This window comes from Gallinula chloropus (genome assembly GCF_964237585.1).
Source record: "Gallinula chloropus genome assembly, contig: HAP1_SCAFFOLD_78, whole genome shotgun sequence".
In the NCBI taxonomy this organism is placed as follows: domain Eukaryota; kingdom Metazoa; phylum Chordata; class Aves; order Gruiformes; family Rallidae; genus Gallinula; species Gallinula chloropus.
Genome location: NW_028168139.1, coordinates 63,763 through 81,464, shown reverse-complemented (window position 1 = coordinate 81,464; position 17,702 = coordinate 63,763). Strand labels below are relative to the sequence as shown.

At 37.7% G+C, this 17,702-nt stretch overlaps 1 protein-coding gene across 1 annotated transcript in view; it reads right to left on the bottom strand.

Annotated features, from left to right (window-relative positions):
* Positions 1-17,702, bottom strand: part of LOC311204775 (DNA mismatch repair protein Msh3-like) — a gene marked incomplete at both ends in the record, with an annotated part of 50,671 nt that overhangs the window by 474 nt on the left and 32,495 nt on the right. The window contains 3 exons of the mRNA XM_084281135.1: positions 2,690-2,864; positions 5,019-5,148; positions 5,352-5,538. Coding sequence (XP_084137261.1) covers positions 2,690-2,864; positions 5,019-5,148; positions 5,352-5,538 — 492 coding nt within the window. The remainder of the gene's footprint in view (positions 1-2,689; positions 2,865-5,018; positions 5,149-5,351; positions 5,539-17,702) is intronic.

Sequence of the window (17,702 nt, the reverse complement as noted above, 5' to 3'; positions counted from 1 at the left end):
AGAGATATTTTCAATATAAATGAGTAGACACATCCTTCTGTGTTCTTTTTTTAATACTTTTTGATTTAAAAAGAGCTGACACAAATAACAACAGGATGTTTAAAATAGGTTAATACATTCCTGATGACAAAGATGTCAAGACTGGATGGAATTACACAGTGGATTTTCTTAAATAAAATGAATGTGTTTTAAAAACTAAGACAAGACAGCTAGCCTGTGGGTATTGTTACACCACAAGTATACTGCTACGAAGAGGTCTGAGTTTTATTCCCAAGTTCATGATAATTTTTATTTCCTACCACTGATATGTCATACCAAATTCTGAATCTTTTAATGCCTCTTTTGAGGAGAAGGTATAGGAAAATACTCTGGCATTTAGATGACATCATGGTAATAAGGGAAAATAAACAGGAATATACAAAAGCAAGTATTTCTATAATGACCTACACGGGAGAACTGGAAAAATTAATACAATCATTTATACTCTTTGAAGTCATTGGACATAATAGTTGTTTGTTGGGATTTTTTTTTACTTTGTCATTGACTTGAGCTCCAGGTTTATACAGCTGCATGAAGTTCCCTACAAAGTGTGTGCAAAAGGTCTCCAGGGAAGGAATAACCTGCTACAGGTCAAATCTGATGAATTACCAACTGATGTGCCTTGGATGTCCCTTGTCCCTCACCCCCTGTGTAGCTCACTGTCCTTAAAGGGAGAAGAGAAAGCGTCAAACATCACATGGTGTAAGCTAGTCTCAGAGGCAGCAGGTTACCCACATCTGATGGACTGACCCCAGCCCCCATCCTCTTGTGTTGCTGGGGGAAGAGGGAGAGAAATGGGGGGTGGAGTTGAGCCTGGGAAGATGGGAGGGGTGGGGTTTTAAGATTTGGTTTGATTTCTCATTACCCTGCCCTGTTTCAGTTGGGTAATAAATAGGTGCATTTTATTCCATGTTGAGTCTGTTGTGCCCTTGGTGCTGATTGTGGAATGGTCTCTCCCTGTCCTCATCTCACTTCTGAGACTCTCATTATATCTCCTCTCCCCTGCCTAGCTGAGAAGGGGAGTGACAGAGCGACTTTGGTGGGTGTCTGGCCTCCAGCCAGGGCCAAACCACCACAAGTACAGAAGCAAATTCTATACCAAAATCTAAAATAGAGACAATCGCTTACCTACCTATTCAAAAGCTGAACAACTGGGCACAATTAAGTCCCTTAATTAAAACTGGCTGGTCAGCCCTCATGCTACCCCTCCATGGGCACTGTAAATCAATCTTCTAATGACATCACTGGATAGTAGTTTTACTGCCCACAGGTTGGAGACACACTAGAACTCTGTGCCCTGTCCAAGTAATATGCTAGCATGATTTTCACAGAACAAAGTAATACAAGCTAAATGTACATATAGTATTATTTTGCATCTTAATTTTATTACACAGTAACACTACCCTTCCAGCTCATACTCTCACCTTTCTGGAAAACATTTTTTTTCCTTGATTTTAGAACCCCACATAACAACAGAGTCAAGTCACTGCTAGTAATTTGTTGTTTTACTTTTGTCAATTATGGGCTATTATTTCCAATTAACAGAAGCCACCACATTATTTTTCCCACAAACTGTCATGTATCATCAAAAGAATTATTTTGCTTTTTGAAAAAGGGATAAAAACTGGTGTTAAGCACTAAGCACTGTTCAGTTTCAAAAGAACTGCTTGCACCTACAAATAATTAGTACTCAAAATTTTCTCATACAAAATTATTCTGTCAGGATTAGTTACAACCACCAGGCAACAAGGATGTTAATTTATTATATTCCTGAAGGTTTACTGATAGGACTGCCACTGAAAACAACAATAACAAAAAATTCAGTGGAAATTAAAATGAATGCTCGCACATACTTATATCTAAACTATATATATAATGTTACAGGTTTTATAGAGGTGATACTATTTGACACACATAAGAATTTTCATAACTAGTCTCTATATAAAGTGCATAAGCTCCTAAATGAAAAGTGGTTAGCAGAAAGATATTAAAACGCCCAAACTTTCAGTAAATTTTTGTGTGTTGTGTCGGGGAGTGGGAGGAGGAGGTAAACAAAATAAATTATAAATTATTAATACTTTAATTAAATCATAAATACTTAATTTTTTAAGTTAAACTGAAGAATATTCATCTATATTGTATTATGCAAATACAAGTTCCACGGAGAATAATATCCTTTCCAAATTAAATATATTAATATTTTCACTATCGCTGGTAGAACAGAAGAGATACTAGATGTGAGTTATATTCTAAATATTAAATATATGTTTAAATATTTTCTCTGAAAACAGAGAAAATACATACATGAAAGCATACATTACGTATTTAGCATAAGAAAAAGACCCCCCACAGTTTATTCCTAATGTTAGCTCAACATGCATTTAGTTTTTTCCAATCCTGTTTCAGAGAGCAGCAATTAACCTCTGACATAGTATCTACCTTTTAAATCTAAAGCTTTGATTGAAAGAGATAGCACGATTTCCCTAAGATTTTTTTTTTTTGAGGTTTGTTTCACTGTCTTCCCTGAAAAGTAGAGGAGGGTAGCTGAAGTAGTTCTTACTGTACATTTTTTAATGCATACTGTGTGAAATGTTCTTAAATTCATAGCTGAATATTCATTGAGGAGAGGGGAAATCACAATTGTTCTGACCTTTTCATATTCACTATCCTCTCCAACTCCTTTGATTTGTGAGCTGCCTTCTTCAAGATTTCTTCAGGAAGATCTGCCAGTTTGGCAACATTTAGCCCATAACTCCTTGCAGAGACTCCTTTAGTGATTTGATAAAGGAAAGTGATAAATTCAGGATTCTCTTCGTGTTCAAATCCTAAAAAATAAAACCAAAATGAGAAACTATTATGTTAATAAAACACAGCAGACCAAAGACTGAAATGACAAAGACTGTGGTCTCATTGCCATTCATGCTTCAGGTATGATTTATTCTGTTTTACCTACCCATTGTGAGAATGAAAAAACTCTTAAATAGATGTTTACCTGGTGTCTTTTTTAGCAGACTTATCTCTGTGTGTCAAAAACTGTACGTCAAACTGATTAATTATGTTGCAACTGGGACACTCCATCTCATGACTGCTAAGCAATGACAGTGTCGGTAACCTATCAGTCAAGAAGTCCATAACCACACCACATTAAAAAGCTTCCTGCCTACCAGGAGGCTGAAAGCCACAAAAAATGCTTAGAAAAAAATACAAGTTGGGATGGTGGATCCTCTGCTAGGGGGTTTTCTACAGGATGAAAAGGTACAAATGTAAAAGACATCATTATAGGTCCTATGACTCCTTCCTTTTCCTCTTAAGACATCCTTGTTGCAACTCTGCACAAGCCAGGCCTTGTGTAAAGACCAGAAACTCTACAACATCATTCACTACCATTCACTTTTCTGTTTTAAGATTGCAAGATTTTGGAACAATGGACATTTCCATAACTGATAATGACTCAAGGTGAATTGAGTTATCTAAGTCAAAGATTGGGAAAAAACATGCCATAAAACTCACCTTAAATGAAACAATTAAAATGTTAAGACAACAGAAGCTAAAGTTATAGAGTAAGAAACACAGATGCATTTTTGCTCACAGGCTATTGTGTCTCTCTGTAGCAAAACTGTAAAGACTACATATAACCTGAAGGTTCAGGTAAAATAACATTTAAGGTAGAAATGCTGAAGCAGGACATAAACATGAAATAAGACAAAGTGAAACATAAATGATAGGGCTTTGTGGACACAGCTGTTAAGGACTAGTAAGTACTGAATGTTGGTAACATCTCAGTTGTATCATGGGATCAAAGATCAACACTCCAGTTAATGAACTTTGTGAGCAAAGGACATGCTGATGCTCATATCAATTCTTAAATATTCCTAAGAAGAATTCAGGCAAAGCAGGAAAACCAGAATACAAGCAGAATTGTCAAGCACCTGATTAAACCTGATACATCAAGAAAAAGAAAAAAAAGCAAAGGTATGGAGGGAATTCCTACATCACAAATCTGTTCTAAGTTTGGATGCCATGTGAGTAAGACACATGTAGTGGATAAACCCTGTGTGAATTTTCGAAAGGTATTTGACAAGAGCCCTGCATCAAGTGCTCCTCTGAAAACTAAGCAGCCATAATCTAAAAGGAATGCCTTTGCATTTGTATATAATTGGTTAAAAGATAGGAAACTTACAGTAACAGTCAGTTCTCACCATGAAGGGTGATCATCACTGCAGTTAGAGAGGCTCAAGGTACTTGTCAAACAAGGAAAAGGGCTAAGCAGAGAGCGGACAAACTTTACTGAAAATACTAATTCAGAGCAACAGTGACAAGCATAAATGCTGCAACTCTTCTGCCTGGCAAGAGCAGAACTGGATGCAATTATGATCAGCAATCTACAAAATTAGGCATGGCACAGACAGGAAGAACAAAGATTATTCCTCTGCCTCTTCCAATTCAAAGAACTGGGACCACCAGGTGAAGCTACATGTTGTTTCAAAAGAGTTTCAAAACAAACAAGAGGAAGTTGTTCTTCACACAATGCAGTGAAAACTGCTTACACAATAGGATGAAGATGCCAAAAGTACACATGCACACACAGAGAAACTAGACAACCTTGTTGAAAATAATAAAAATCAGAAAACCATCTAGCTCTTGAAGCCCCCAAAAGAGCAAATGTTTGCAGACAGTGAGATCTTCTAGAGAAAGAGTTAACACACATTTGATCCCTAATCCCTCCTCCCTAATCCTTTGTATTCATCTACTGTGAGTTACCAAGCTGTGTGACTCTTTTATCTGACCCAGGTTACTGATTCTTGTATTAAATGTGAAAGAGAAATGGTTGTACAGTTTTCAAGCCCTCCAAAATTTCTGTATAGGCTGATATTCTAGTGAATTTGAACATGTAACTTTCATGTTGAGGTTTAAATTACACTTCTACAGTTTCTGCCTACACCTGTTGTGTGAAAACCTCAGATGGATTTATACTGTACCTTTTTGTTCAGCACTTTCCTCCTCATTCACCAAGAAAGCCATGTGGTAATTACCAACTTTGTCTGGATACATCTTCTCTAGCTCACAAACCGAAGGATAGTGAGTGACAAACAGTGTCAGTGACTCCACCTACAACAATGAGGTAAGGCATGTAAGAAGGTTTGGCTTAAAACAGTTATAAAACACAACACTGGTATCCTCTATCCATGCCCCTTTGCTCTGAGTCTAGACATGCTACATTTCTACAAGGAAACAGGCATCATGTCCAGTTCAGCCTAACATGGTACAGGCTGAAAAAGCATTCACAACCACATGTCAGATCAAACACTTACAACTCTAATGAAATGTTCCAGTGTAGCATAAGCAATAGCAATTCCATCATGTGTGCTAGTTCCTCTTCCCAATTCATCCAAAATTACTAGTGATCTTGAAGTTGCTTTTCTTATTATCTCAGCAGTATCTGTCAGTTCTTCCATAAAAGTACTTCGACCTTTGTAAATGTTGTCTGCTGCACCCATTCTGCATTGAGATTCAAAACAGATCAATTTATTAACTTCAAATAAATGCCAGATAATGTTGGGGAAAAAAAAAAAAAAAAAACCTTCTTATAATGAAACCATTTTATTATAAATGTCATGTTGCTGATCCAAGCAGAGCAGTAAAACTAAGGCAGAACATTCACCTTCCAGAACAAGCTACTGCTTAGGAAAAAAAGCTGCAAGAGTACATGCTGCAGATGTGAGGTTACTCTAAAAGAGTGAAAGATCTATCCATGTACCATTAATAAAATATTCATGTACCATTAATAAAGGCTTGCCTGCATTCTCCAAGACTATACTGACCCTATGGGCCTCTGGGGAATGTCAGACTGTAGGAACAGCAGAGAATTTTTCTGGGCCATCAGTAATCTAAGTCCCAAGGTAAATCTGTAGACAGGAATCTCAGCATAACATGTCAACTATAGGAATTAGAGGAAAAAGATGAGGTAGACAAGGGGGTATTTCTTATCATGCAATTCTTCTACCTTCACAAACAGTAGCAGGCAGCCTGTTCTCCTAAAAAGGACCCTGGGAATTCATACCATTCAGCTCACTAGAACGGTAACAGCAAATGTAGCAGTGAAAACAAATTTTACTTCTTTGGTTTAGTGTGACCATGTAATTTGCATGTTTTATAAATGCCTACAAGACCTGAAAGTGTCAGATATTAGAATCTCCATGTAGTGATAAAGTGGACACTCAAGGTGACCGGGTATTTAAGCATCCAAACAGATACAGAAGCTAGTTTCTTCAGGCTGTAACAATATAACAATGATTTCCCCTACTTACACAGGTACACAATCTCACTATCATGTTTAAACATGTTTAAGAGAAACATTTCTCTCCTCATCCTTTTCCACAAATGTCCCTGAACTTAATGGTCTCCAAGCAGGTGAGCTTCTCTTACGCTCTGTACACATCCACATGCAAACTCAGACACACAAATTCCTTCACGTTTCATACAGGTCTTTTAGCACCATTTCAAGTCAGATTCTATCTCAAATCATGAAACAGTTTTCACCTCAGAAACCGACTGGTAATCCACCCTGTTCTTCTCTTCTGCAGCTTTCCTAACCTATTCAATTAATACGCTTTCTAACTGGCAGAAAGAATTTCCTTTTCCCACATATGCTTTTCAATTACATTAACCACATTACAATACCACTTCTGAGATAGGTTATCATTAGCAATCCACGGAGTACAGCTGCAAGAACGGATTTGTTCGCTCTCATCAGCCAACAGTATAGTTACATACAAACCTCATTGATTTAAGGAAAGCTGACTCTTGGGCTTAACATATCACATTTTCAAATATAACAGCTGGCCACAACAGTATTTAAAGCCAATCAAAACCTTTAAAGAGAATCCCAAGACAGCCTTTTTTTCTCAATCTTTTGCTGCATCTCTCTAATGTAATCGCTTCTGTTGCCTACAGAAGCACTAACAAGATACTCATAATTTTATGGGGATCTCTGATTGCCAAGAGTAACTGGCTACAAATAGGCTGGACACATTAAAATTATGATTTCTGTAGGTCCTCTGGTTCCTGCCCTGGAAATTTTGTATGGTGTCATGTGTAACTCCATGACATGTGAATCTTGTGACGAACTGATCTTGGTTGGAGATGGGCAGGGCATTACCATACAACAAGCAAACAGCACTTCACTGAGTATGCACTTAAGATTGCACGAGTAGTAGGTATACTCCAACATTACTATGCTTATCACTATTAACTACAAATAAATTTACCAGAACAGCAAATACTTTTCATGTCCAAACAGTCTCTGGCTCCATAATGGGCAACTTCAACTTCATTTACAACCCTAGCATTATTACAATGTAATTTTTATTTGGCTTTTCATTACAGAGAGAACATCTAACAGGCTGTCTTTTCTGAACTTAGCATGATTACACTCAGAGTTCTCATTTCTATTTTTCTCTTGGATTGCATCAGATCCATAGAGCCCTCAAAATCATTTAGCCATTTTGCATCTTATCTGCATTCAGGAAAATAATTTTCAGAACTTCCTCACTAAATGCTCAAGATACAAACAGAAATTAGTATTATCGTTCTCTTGTTCTTAACAACAGCTGCAAAAGAAGATTTCTTTTCAGCATCTTGAAACATTCAAATCCAACTCAGGCTCATCTACAGATTTAAAAAAAAAAACAAAACAGTATGTTTCTCAATGATATAAAACCTCTGAAATATCTTCCTTTGAAAATGGATAAAATTGTTCTTTCTGCCTGTGCCCTTGACACTAGAAGGAAGAATCACACTTGTTTTTCAAATGTATCTCGTCAATAATTTTATCCAAAAAAAGTAAGAATAAATATTTTAGTGTGGACGTCTGCATTTATCAAACTAACAGTTAATATGCAGCAAGGCATTGCTCCAACTGTGTGTTATTCCTGATCTAATGAAGTTTTTGATACAAAACACCTATTGCTTAAACATTTCTTCAGGTTTAAAACAGCCACTATAAATCCCACTACAGTGGGATTCAGTCGCTTTCAATTTACATTTAAATGTAGCTTGCCTCTTAAATGTTTTTATACGTCAAAACATTAAACTTTCTCCTGATGTTCAATAGAATGAAGATGATTTACCACTGTTAGCAGCTAATTTACAGTTAATACCTGGGTGCTATCCCAATGAACTTTTAGGGTAAAAATGCAAAGAGAAATGTTATAGATACTGAGCCTTAAAGCTGTCACCCCTTAAATCATCTTGTTTGTCTGCCTTTTTTCATTTGTTTTACATAGGGTCCTAAATGAAGTCTCCAAGCCTCACTTTTGCTGGCACCCTGCCTCCAATGGGGTCAGATATTTTTCTGACTTTTATATGTACACAAAAATAACTATTTGATTACATTTTAATACTGCATTCACCCTAACAATATGTCTGGTGACAATACAGTGGGATATGAGAAGAGGTATGAGTCATCCCTGAGTGATGCAGTCATGTTATGCACTGCATAATATTTATTTTCTTCCTTCTCTTAACTGAACACCCCCCCTCCACCCAAAAGAAAAACCAACAAACCAACAAAACACAAACATGTACAGGAAAATGAAGTTTACAAGAGAGTAAGGCAATCACAACAGCAAACCATCAGAGCAGGAACAATACCACCCAGCCCCACCACCTCTGCTCTATTTGTCAGCACACCAGCTGCTGGAAGCAGTGACAGTTAATACGAAAACTTCAATTTCTGCTATGGAATTTCTACTGTCTACGTTCAGAAAAATTACTGCATTCTGCCCATGACAAGTGTGCAGATATCCAATGTGGAGAGTGCCTCTTTAGTGCTGGCAAGAGATTCATCACTCCTCAGCAAATGCAATTTGGCTAGAAACCACTATTTATAATGTCTCTTTGACAGCCAACCAAATTTCATAAAATTAAAAGCTCTTCTTCTTACAATGTTCAACACATCTATTATGTAACAGGAAAAAAAAAGGGAGGAAGCATTATCTCTTTTCATTGCTAGGTTTCAAGTGGTAAAGATTCTTGTCTATAAACTCAGAGAAAACAACAGGGAAGCAATGTTTCCAAAAATTAATTTTGGTGGGATAAGTTAGATGATATGCAGCAGCACCAGCCAGCTTTATACAAACCAGCTAGTACAACATGCTTAACCTGCATGTGACCCCTTAGAGAGAAAGACACAGATTTCCACATCCTACACTTGCAGCATTCAAAGGGTGCTTTTTCTAATCTGCTCTCCTGAGTCAGTGCCTGCACATAGTACTGACCTTCTCCAATGCCAGTGTTCATCATTCTAGGAAGTTATCCAGTGATATTTTGTTCAAGGAGGCTCTGGAGATGTAAGGAATCTTTTTAATGATACAAGCTATGATGTCACTAGAATGAAATAGTAACTTTGTACCTTTTTTCCTTGCAGCTGAAGAATTTTTATGCAGTTAGTATCCATTTAGACCTGCACTCAACAGGCAGGAACTAATATCCCTGAACTGCGTGGCCCTGAAAGTCACCTCCAAGTCTGGTGCTCTCAAGCTTTTGATCAGCTAGAAATATCTGAGGGCTTTGAGAGTCACCCCTAAAGAGCTGTTTAGAAGGAGAAAATGTAAATTGAGGCCATGGAGGCCTTCCTGTAGCTCCTTCTCACAGCATCCTGCTCTTAAAAAACCAAAGTGTCCTGGAGACAGGGAAGACTTGCAGGCTTGATGACTACCAGTGGCACAAACCAACAGAATAACACAAAACCTTATTTTGGAGCAGAGCAGAGAAGGCTCCCAGAGAACTGCAGCTGCCCTGTGCAGCAGTCCAGGGGTGAACGTGATGACTTGTAGCTTCAAACTGAGACTGCCCCAGGGTGAGAGAAGGAGGGGGCTGGGGGGGGGATGTGAGGGGGTGGGGTGGGAGGAATTCCCTAGCAGAAAAATTAATCTGAAATGCAGACACTTCCAGTTAAGTTTTTTTTCCATGCTGCCTTTCAGAAGAAGTTATCTAACATGCTATTGGTGGGGTTGATTATAAAATTAAGAGCACTGCATGGACCTCAGGTATCATATTATTCGTTTCTGTTGGGACAAATCCCTCACAGTGCTTGTGAAAACGACCACACAGCCCAAGAGCTCCCAATGGTAACAAAAAGCAACTACATAGCACTGAATAAATCCCAGAAAACAAGACTGCAAACCCGTTCCTAAAGCCTTATTTACATACCATTGACAAAATCCTGATACTATTTATTAACTATAAAATACTTAAAGCTGAAAAATAAACTTAAATGAGATGTAGAAATATGCATTTGACTTCAAAAGTTTATCTAAAATACTTACTGGAGAAAAGAAACCTAGTGCCTATTGCAGAAGAATAAACCTGATTGGTATAGAATCTCTACACAGTGCCTCTGTCATTTTCAGGTGAAAGTATTCTGGTTTCCAGCTATGGTTTACCTTCCCTGGGATCAGAACTGAAGCCAGGCTTCATCTCAGGATGCACTCAAAGTTAAATTATTTATTCAACCAGAACAATTAACATTAAAATTACTCTTTTCTCTGAGAATATCTTAAATGTAAAGTGTAGAATAGCACTCTCTCAACACCAAGAGAGAAACTCCTGTGATTCAAGAACATTGAGAAAAACAAATAAAATAAATCCTTAAGACGAATTTACAAAAAAACCCCTTCAAAATATAATTTCAAAGTTGACTGTATTTGAACAGGAATTATTAAAATAAGTAGCTTGCAGAAGAAAGGACAACCTTGTGTAGCTCCAGGCCTGGAGGTTGGTGGCCCTGCCTGTGGCAGGGGGGTTGGAGCTCTATGATCCTTGGGGTCCCTTCCAACCCAGACCAGTCTATGATTCTAGGATTAGATGGGGTCTTGCCTTAGAGGTTATCCTATTCCTTCTCTAGTTCTCTACAACATTAACACCCTACAGTTACTACTTTTCATTTTTTTTTGAAGATCTCATGAACACTGCTTGTATCCTTTCATCTTTTGCAGAAGACACTCTAACCAGCTGAAGTGTCTGCAGAAAACAAATGCCTGTGAAAGTGGGAGCACTATCTGAAGATGATGTTCATGAGAACAGAAACACTTGTTACTGGTCCTGACATGAACAGAGGAACACAACGGTAAGATAAATCCTCTGCCACTGAACCAGGTTATTGACTTTCTGCTAGGCACCTAGCAAACAACACTTACTGAGACTTCACTGGTTAGAAATTAAAAGTAAGTTTGCAAACAGGTCTGCCAAGAAAATGAAAACAGGCATCCGAATCAGAGGATTGACAGGCTGACTACTCTGTGTCCTCTCCTACTGTGGTACCAAGAATCCCAAACACCTTTAACCAGAACAATTGTTCAGTTTTGCCCACAAAAGAAATTTGAAACCCTGAGTATTTTAGAAAGACTCCAACTGCTAACCAGAACTTAACAGTGTTTAGTATAAAAGTAGCCCAACTTGGATATCCTAACTTCTGGCTACTTGCCACATACAATGAAAATTTATCAAGTAATTCTTTAGAAGACAGCATCTGCAAATTTCTAACTGTTCACTGGCAAGAAACTAATGCTTCACACTCCCCCACAGGGTACTGGTAAATCATTCACTTCATTTCCATGAACCTCTTACTGATTCAAACTAAAACCTGACAATTAAGAACAGTAATTTACAGAGCTGTGATTACAGAATTTAAAATTATAAAAAAACCTCCTTATCCTAATCATTGTTATCAGGAGTTTTTATTTTTGTATTATTCATGGACAACTTCTAAGAAGCAAATGTGTGCAAAGTTGCGTGGATGGCAATGTAGGAAATCAGAAGATGTTACCTTATTTAGAACAGTTGTTGAAAAGCCTGACAGAACACATTATACATTTAATGTGAAATACATTTTTATTTTGTAAGTTATTGTAGACACATGGTATTCTCAGTCTCTGACAAATTAGTGAAAGCCTAAGATCACTAGGGATACACACTTTGTACTATCCTGGAAAGAAAAGTAAGTCCAAAGTCATTTTAATACTCAGTTTCATAGCATTTTGTAACCTTTTCCTCTGTCCCCCATATCACTAGCTAATTGAAACAGTCAACACAAGTAATCACTTAAATCCTCATTACCTTATAGACCTGGCCAACAGAGGCATGCTGCACAGGCAAGCACCCCAGAATGTTAAAAGAGATGTATCTAACAGGACTGGCTTTCAAGATGTGAACTGCATTGCTTTACTTGCTGAAAACCGGAGGACAGAAAAACATCCCTGGATTGCATTTAATAATTTGAAAGCTGAATTCACCTCAACAGACTGAATGGGACTCAGGTGGGACTGAGTTCAAAAGACACAATGCTGCTCTAGTCAGTACAGTCACTGAATGAGAAGAAGTTACTAATATCCTCTCATTTCTAATGCTTTACAAGGCAATAGAAATTCAGTTGTTCTTAGAATCACAGCATCAGACTGGTTTGGGTTGGAAGGGACACATTTATTTCTAATCCCCTGCTATGTGTAAGGACACCCTCCAGTAACCCAGGGTGCCCAAAGCCCCATCCAGCCTGGCCTTGAACCCTGCCAGGGATCCAGGGGCAGCCACAGCTTCTCTGGGCAGCCTGCGCCAGGCTCAGGCTCACAGGGAAGGATTTCTTACTTCTATCTAATCTAAATCTACTCTGTTTTAGTTTAAAACCATTACCCTTTGTGCTATCACTACTTGCCCTTGTAAGCTTCCTTCCAAAAGCTTACGTTACATTAATTAGTGAAGAACACCCAAGAAAGTTATTCTCCAAAATTCAGCAATGATACCCTCAATAATAAGAGAACTCCTTAAAAATACCTGTCACCTAAGGAACATAAATTACACACAGTTAATCTGGCAGATTTCTGCTTAATTCTAAATCTTTCCATTGTATTTTTAAAACTGGACTTGCTTGAGTGAGTTCACTTTGTCCATCCCACATTACACACAACCTTACAGGAGCTGGCTCTCAAGGCACAAGAGTCAAGCCCTCAGAGGAACAGGGAGTCTGGTAGCAGGAAGAGGATGCAATAGCTTAAATTCCACGCTCAAACATGCCAAACACATCAATGGACTGCTTTCCACAGGTCCATCAGCTTTTACATTTACTCAAACACAGAACTAAGCATTTCTTTTTCTTGCCCTGAGTGAGAAAGGTATGACTTGTTCCTGTACAGAGGCACCAAACTGAGGTTTCCCTACTGCAGTGTCTCCTGAGGGACAGATCTGCCAGCACTGACAGAGAGCACAGCAGAAGGCCAGTGCAAGGTGGAGAAGTTTATGAAAGCTGCATTAAGCAACTGAAGCTCCAAACAAGTTTACCCCAATTTTCCTACAGGAAACCATTAACACTGTATAAATGTTGTTGATGGTCACAAGGGAAAGAACAGATTAAGAGTACAATCATTTTGCTGAAGGTTAAATTACAAGCAGAGATATCCAAATTAGGGTGTTCACTTGTGAGCTGACAATATTAGCCCAAAGAAGCTGAAAAAATGGAGACAAAGAAAAACTCATCCCTAAAATATGCACAGGTTTACACTTGCTACTCTTGGATTCCAGGGAGGGAACTCGAGGTAATTAAGTTAATGTGCATATGTAGCTGAAGGATTGAGGCCAAGGGGGGATTAAAAGGCAGAAACTATAGTAACAGACTAGGGACAACAGCTGAAGTATTCAGTGCAAGTGAACTTTTCCCCTTTAAACCTGTGGACGCTATGGAAAATCCAATTCGCATTGTGACTAGGTTAAATCATATCAGGGGAGAGTTTTAGAAAGATAAATACCACTGTTCAGTGTCAGAGTTTCAACTTGACTGTTAAGAGAGCTGGTCAGCTTCACAGTCAAATTTTTGTTTGTCCCCCCTCCCCCTTGCCCACACAATACTATCACAGGGAAAGCCTTTCAATCCCTATCAGTAATACTGCAATAAGCAACAGAAGTTGTTTTATAAATCTCACTTTATGTTTAAATAACTGTCTTTTATTAACTTAAAAGGATTTTCAAGCCTGATTTAAAATGCTGCAAACAAAACAGGTGTTTTTATTAATAATTTTATCAAATGAAAGTTACATAAGCCAAAGACTGTTTTGTTAAATATTATTACATGTATACGAAATATAATCCTAACATTGGAGATTTATGTTACTATGAAATGACCAGACATGAAGCTAAATTATCTACAAATATATGTACAGCACAGCTTAATGTATTTCTACTGAGCTACTTAACACTGTCAGAAATACAGTTCAGATGTACTGTGATATGTCCAACACACATTTTTAGAAAAAAACACAGCAAATAATGTTCAACTTATTTGAACACTCACTACAACTTTTACATATTATTGTCTTTTTCAAAAAGAACATCTCCATGTGACAGAAAACAGGTTCAATGAATATTATTACACCACCTTTTTTTCCCCTTGAAAGGTGGGCATAATCTACCCCAGAGGCATCGTTACAACACTGTAAATATAAATGAAAGGCCTAAGTAATTTTTGTTATCCTGGCAATAAACACAAACACAATTAAGCAAGAAACAAACAAAATAAATTACTCTGCCACAAAGCAGTAACATTTCTGGAAGTTACTTCTGGGTTCTTGACAACTAACAAGTTCTGTTTGTCTGACTGTCATTGTTGCTTTCCAGAGCAATAGCAACAATGCTTGTTTAGCATATAATTACACGTATGCAACTGCATTGTAATAACAGTTCCCTGCTTCCTGCACAATAGATAAATTAGTGTGTATGACAAAACCAGTAAGCACTGCTATACATATACAGATACACACATATGTAATAAACATGAAAAGGTACCTTTACTTTTTAATTTTCTAGCCTTTAAGAATCTAACTACACAGGCAAATTGAGAGAATCTAGTTTTTGCATGACTTTAAATTTAAATGTTTATTTTCAGGCATAAAAAAAACTAAAAATAAACTAAAAAAAAAAAAAAGCCAACACAACCACCACCACAGTTCTAGAGAAAACCCGGCAAGACACAGACAAGTTACTCTGCTGAGATAAACCCCTCCACAGTTTCTATTCAGCACTCAGTCTCACGGTGATTTCTGCATTACATAGGATGCCCAACACTGCTGTCACCTCAAGACTTGAATTTCATAGCCTAGATTTTTATGGTAAAGGTATGAAGAAACTGACTAGCTGAATTTCAATGCCAAGTTTTGTGATTTAACTGATATTTCTAGGACAGACAGGAAGACTAATCTTCGTAATCCCACCCTATAAGCCTCAAGTAAATCAATAAAGCAATATATGGAAGCAAGGAATTTTTTAGTTTAGAAACTAGTCTTTTGGGTTAAGAACAATAAAGACTGCATGTGATATGCCAGACACTATAAGCTATTCTGGCAAATTACTGAGGAGTTTACCAGAAAGGACAAGAATTTATTATGCTAAATATGTGAATGCTCAAAACCTGTCTCAGTCCAGCCCAATGATTCTGACTGATTCTGGAGGCTGTGGGCAGCACAACAATTCTGAGAAAGACGCAGAAACCTGTAAATGGTAGTGATGTAGTGATTTCGGGAAAAGGCTTTTCCATAGATTTAAAAAAAAAAGTCATGATTATGTAATCTCTAGTGCATAATAGAATATACTATAGGATATGTTGGTTAAGATTTCTTACAAAACAGAATTAATGCAGACCCCCTCAAGGGGTGAAAAACAGTACCATCATACTCCATCCAGAGAATAAAAGACTAACAAGAAGATAGGAAAGGCACATGTAAGACATAAAAGCCCCCCAAATCTCCTGTGGTCTGCTAACCATTTTAAAATGTCATCAGTGTGCTGCTCCCTCAGCAATCAAGATGAAACACACAGAGCAGCTTTGGGTGGATGATGTCCATTTCTTTATCGTGTTTAGTGAAATCACTCTGTAGGAAGAGATTTCTAATGAAGAACACTTCTAACCCACTTTCAAGCAAGCGTGTTCCTGGACAATCTCTATCCAAATACAGCTCATCTGTGAACCAAGCAATGCATAAAAATCTAACAAGCTGCATCCTGGTTACAAACTGTTCTTTTTGCCTACTGCTGTCCGAATAGCACCATCTCTGCAGTGGAGCTCTGAAAAAATGGAGCTTGTTACTTATTATTTTAAATACAAAAATCTTCCCTCTGCTCCTGTGCACCTCCCTCCAACTGACCAACTGGTAAAACTGGAATGAAATTAAGGGCAACATTATTTGTGTAGTTCGAAAAAGCTGGGAAGAATTTTTGCCACCAGCAGCTACATCAATGGAACATTCATTTCCATTAATATTTACAAGCACTACTTTGTTTTTATTCTTAAGTGATTTACCTCAGATTTCAATTTATTGTGAAAGGCACCTGGGAAACATCTTCCACTCAATTTCCACTCAAACAGAAACGTTCTCTTTTTCCTGCTTCACATACCACTCCATCCTGTGCTTTCTGATTTTTTTCAAGATTTCTTATAAAAGGTAATCTTAAGCCTTGAAACATTTTAACCTGTGTAAAAGTAAATCATCCCCATTTAAATATCTGTAAAATTATTGAGACAGTGACAGTCCAGTGAAGCAAAGAAAAAAACAAATGCAAACATCTAAAACTGACTGCCCAAATGTTTGCTGGTTTTATGCACAGTATTTGCTTTGCATCACAGTTTTTAATTGTAATTAGATCTGTAATGATGCCATAAATATGTACATTTTATAGATTTTTTTAAAAGCTTGTCTAGAGTGAAAATAGTGAGGTTTGTCTAATAGTTTCTTTCAGCTCCACACACTCATGACAAAACTGTAGAATGAGTTTGTCAAGTTGTCAGAATTAAATAGCTGTTAAAGTACTTAGGGAGGTAACATACAAAATTTATCTATTGTGAGACCCAACCTTTTTGAAAGTCCAAAACTTAGAGAACAGACAGAATAAAACACAGAGAAGAAAGCATTATGGCATGTTTGATGGACAGCCTTTTAAGAAATGTGGATTTATAAGGGCTGAATTTTCCTGGGTTTTTTAGCTTACTTTGAAGAAATCCTTCATATCTACACCATCTTCTCAGCTTTAACAGCATTTCTTTCCAGAGTATCATCTCATCTTCTAGACAAGGTAAGGATTAAGGGCTTCAAAACAAATTCAGTTGTTTCTAAAGGTCCTTTGTATCATATGTAAGAAATTACTACAACTAGTCACAGTTCTGTCTTGTAATATACAACTATAGGTGGAATAAACATACTTCTCCTACATGGGAGAACAATGTGTCAGTCAGAAGCTGATCCCAGTTTGTTTTCTCACCTTGGCAGAGAATAGCCACACTCTGCTGTGCACAGTAGAAGACCTGACAGAAAGAATACATTATCTACACTCCCCTGAGTCTTATGCATCTCATGTTTGTGTGCTTCAGCTGATGATCATGCCACTGACAATACGTGAGATTTTTCTGGCACAAGGAAAACAACCCTCTCATCCCCAAAAGCTGGGCACACCAATGGGAAAAGATTTCTCTTCACACACCTTGCAGAAGCAGAGATACCTGCAGTCCTTGGAGGGATTATGTGAACAAGCCAACAGCTCCACACATTCTGCATTTGTGCTTGAGCCTACAGAGGTGCAGCCAGAAGCTTTCCCTTACTCTCTGGCCAGTAAATTCTCATTGTGCCACC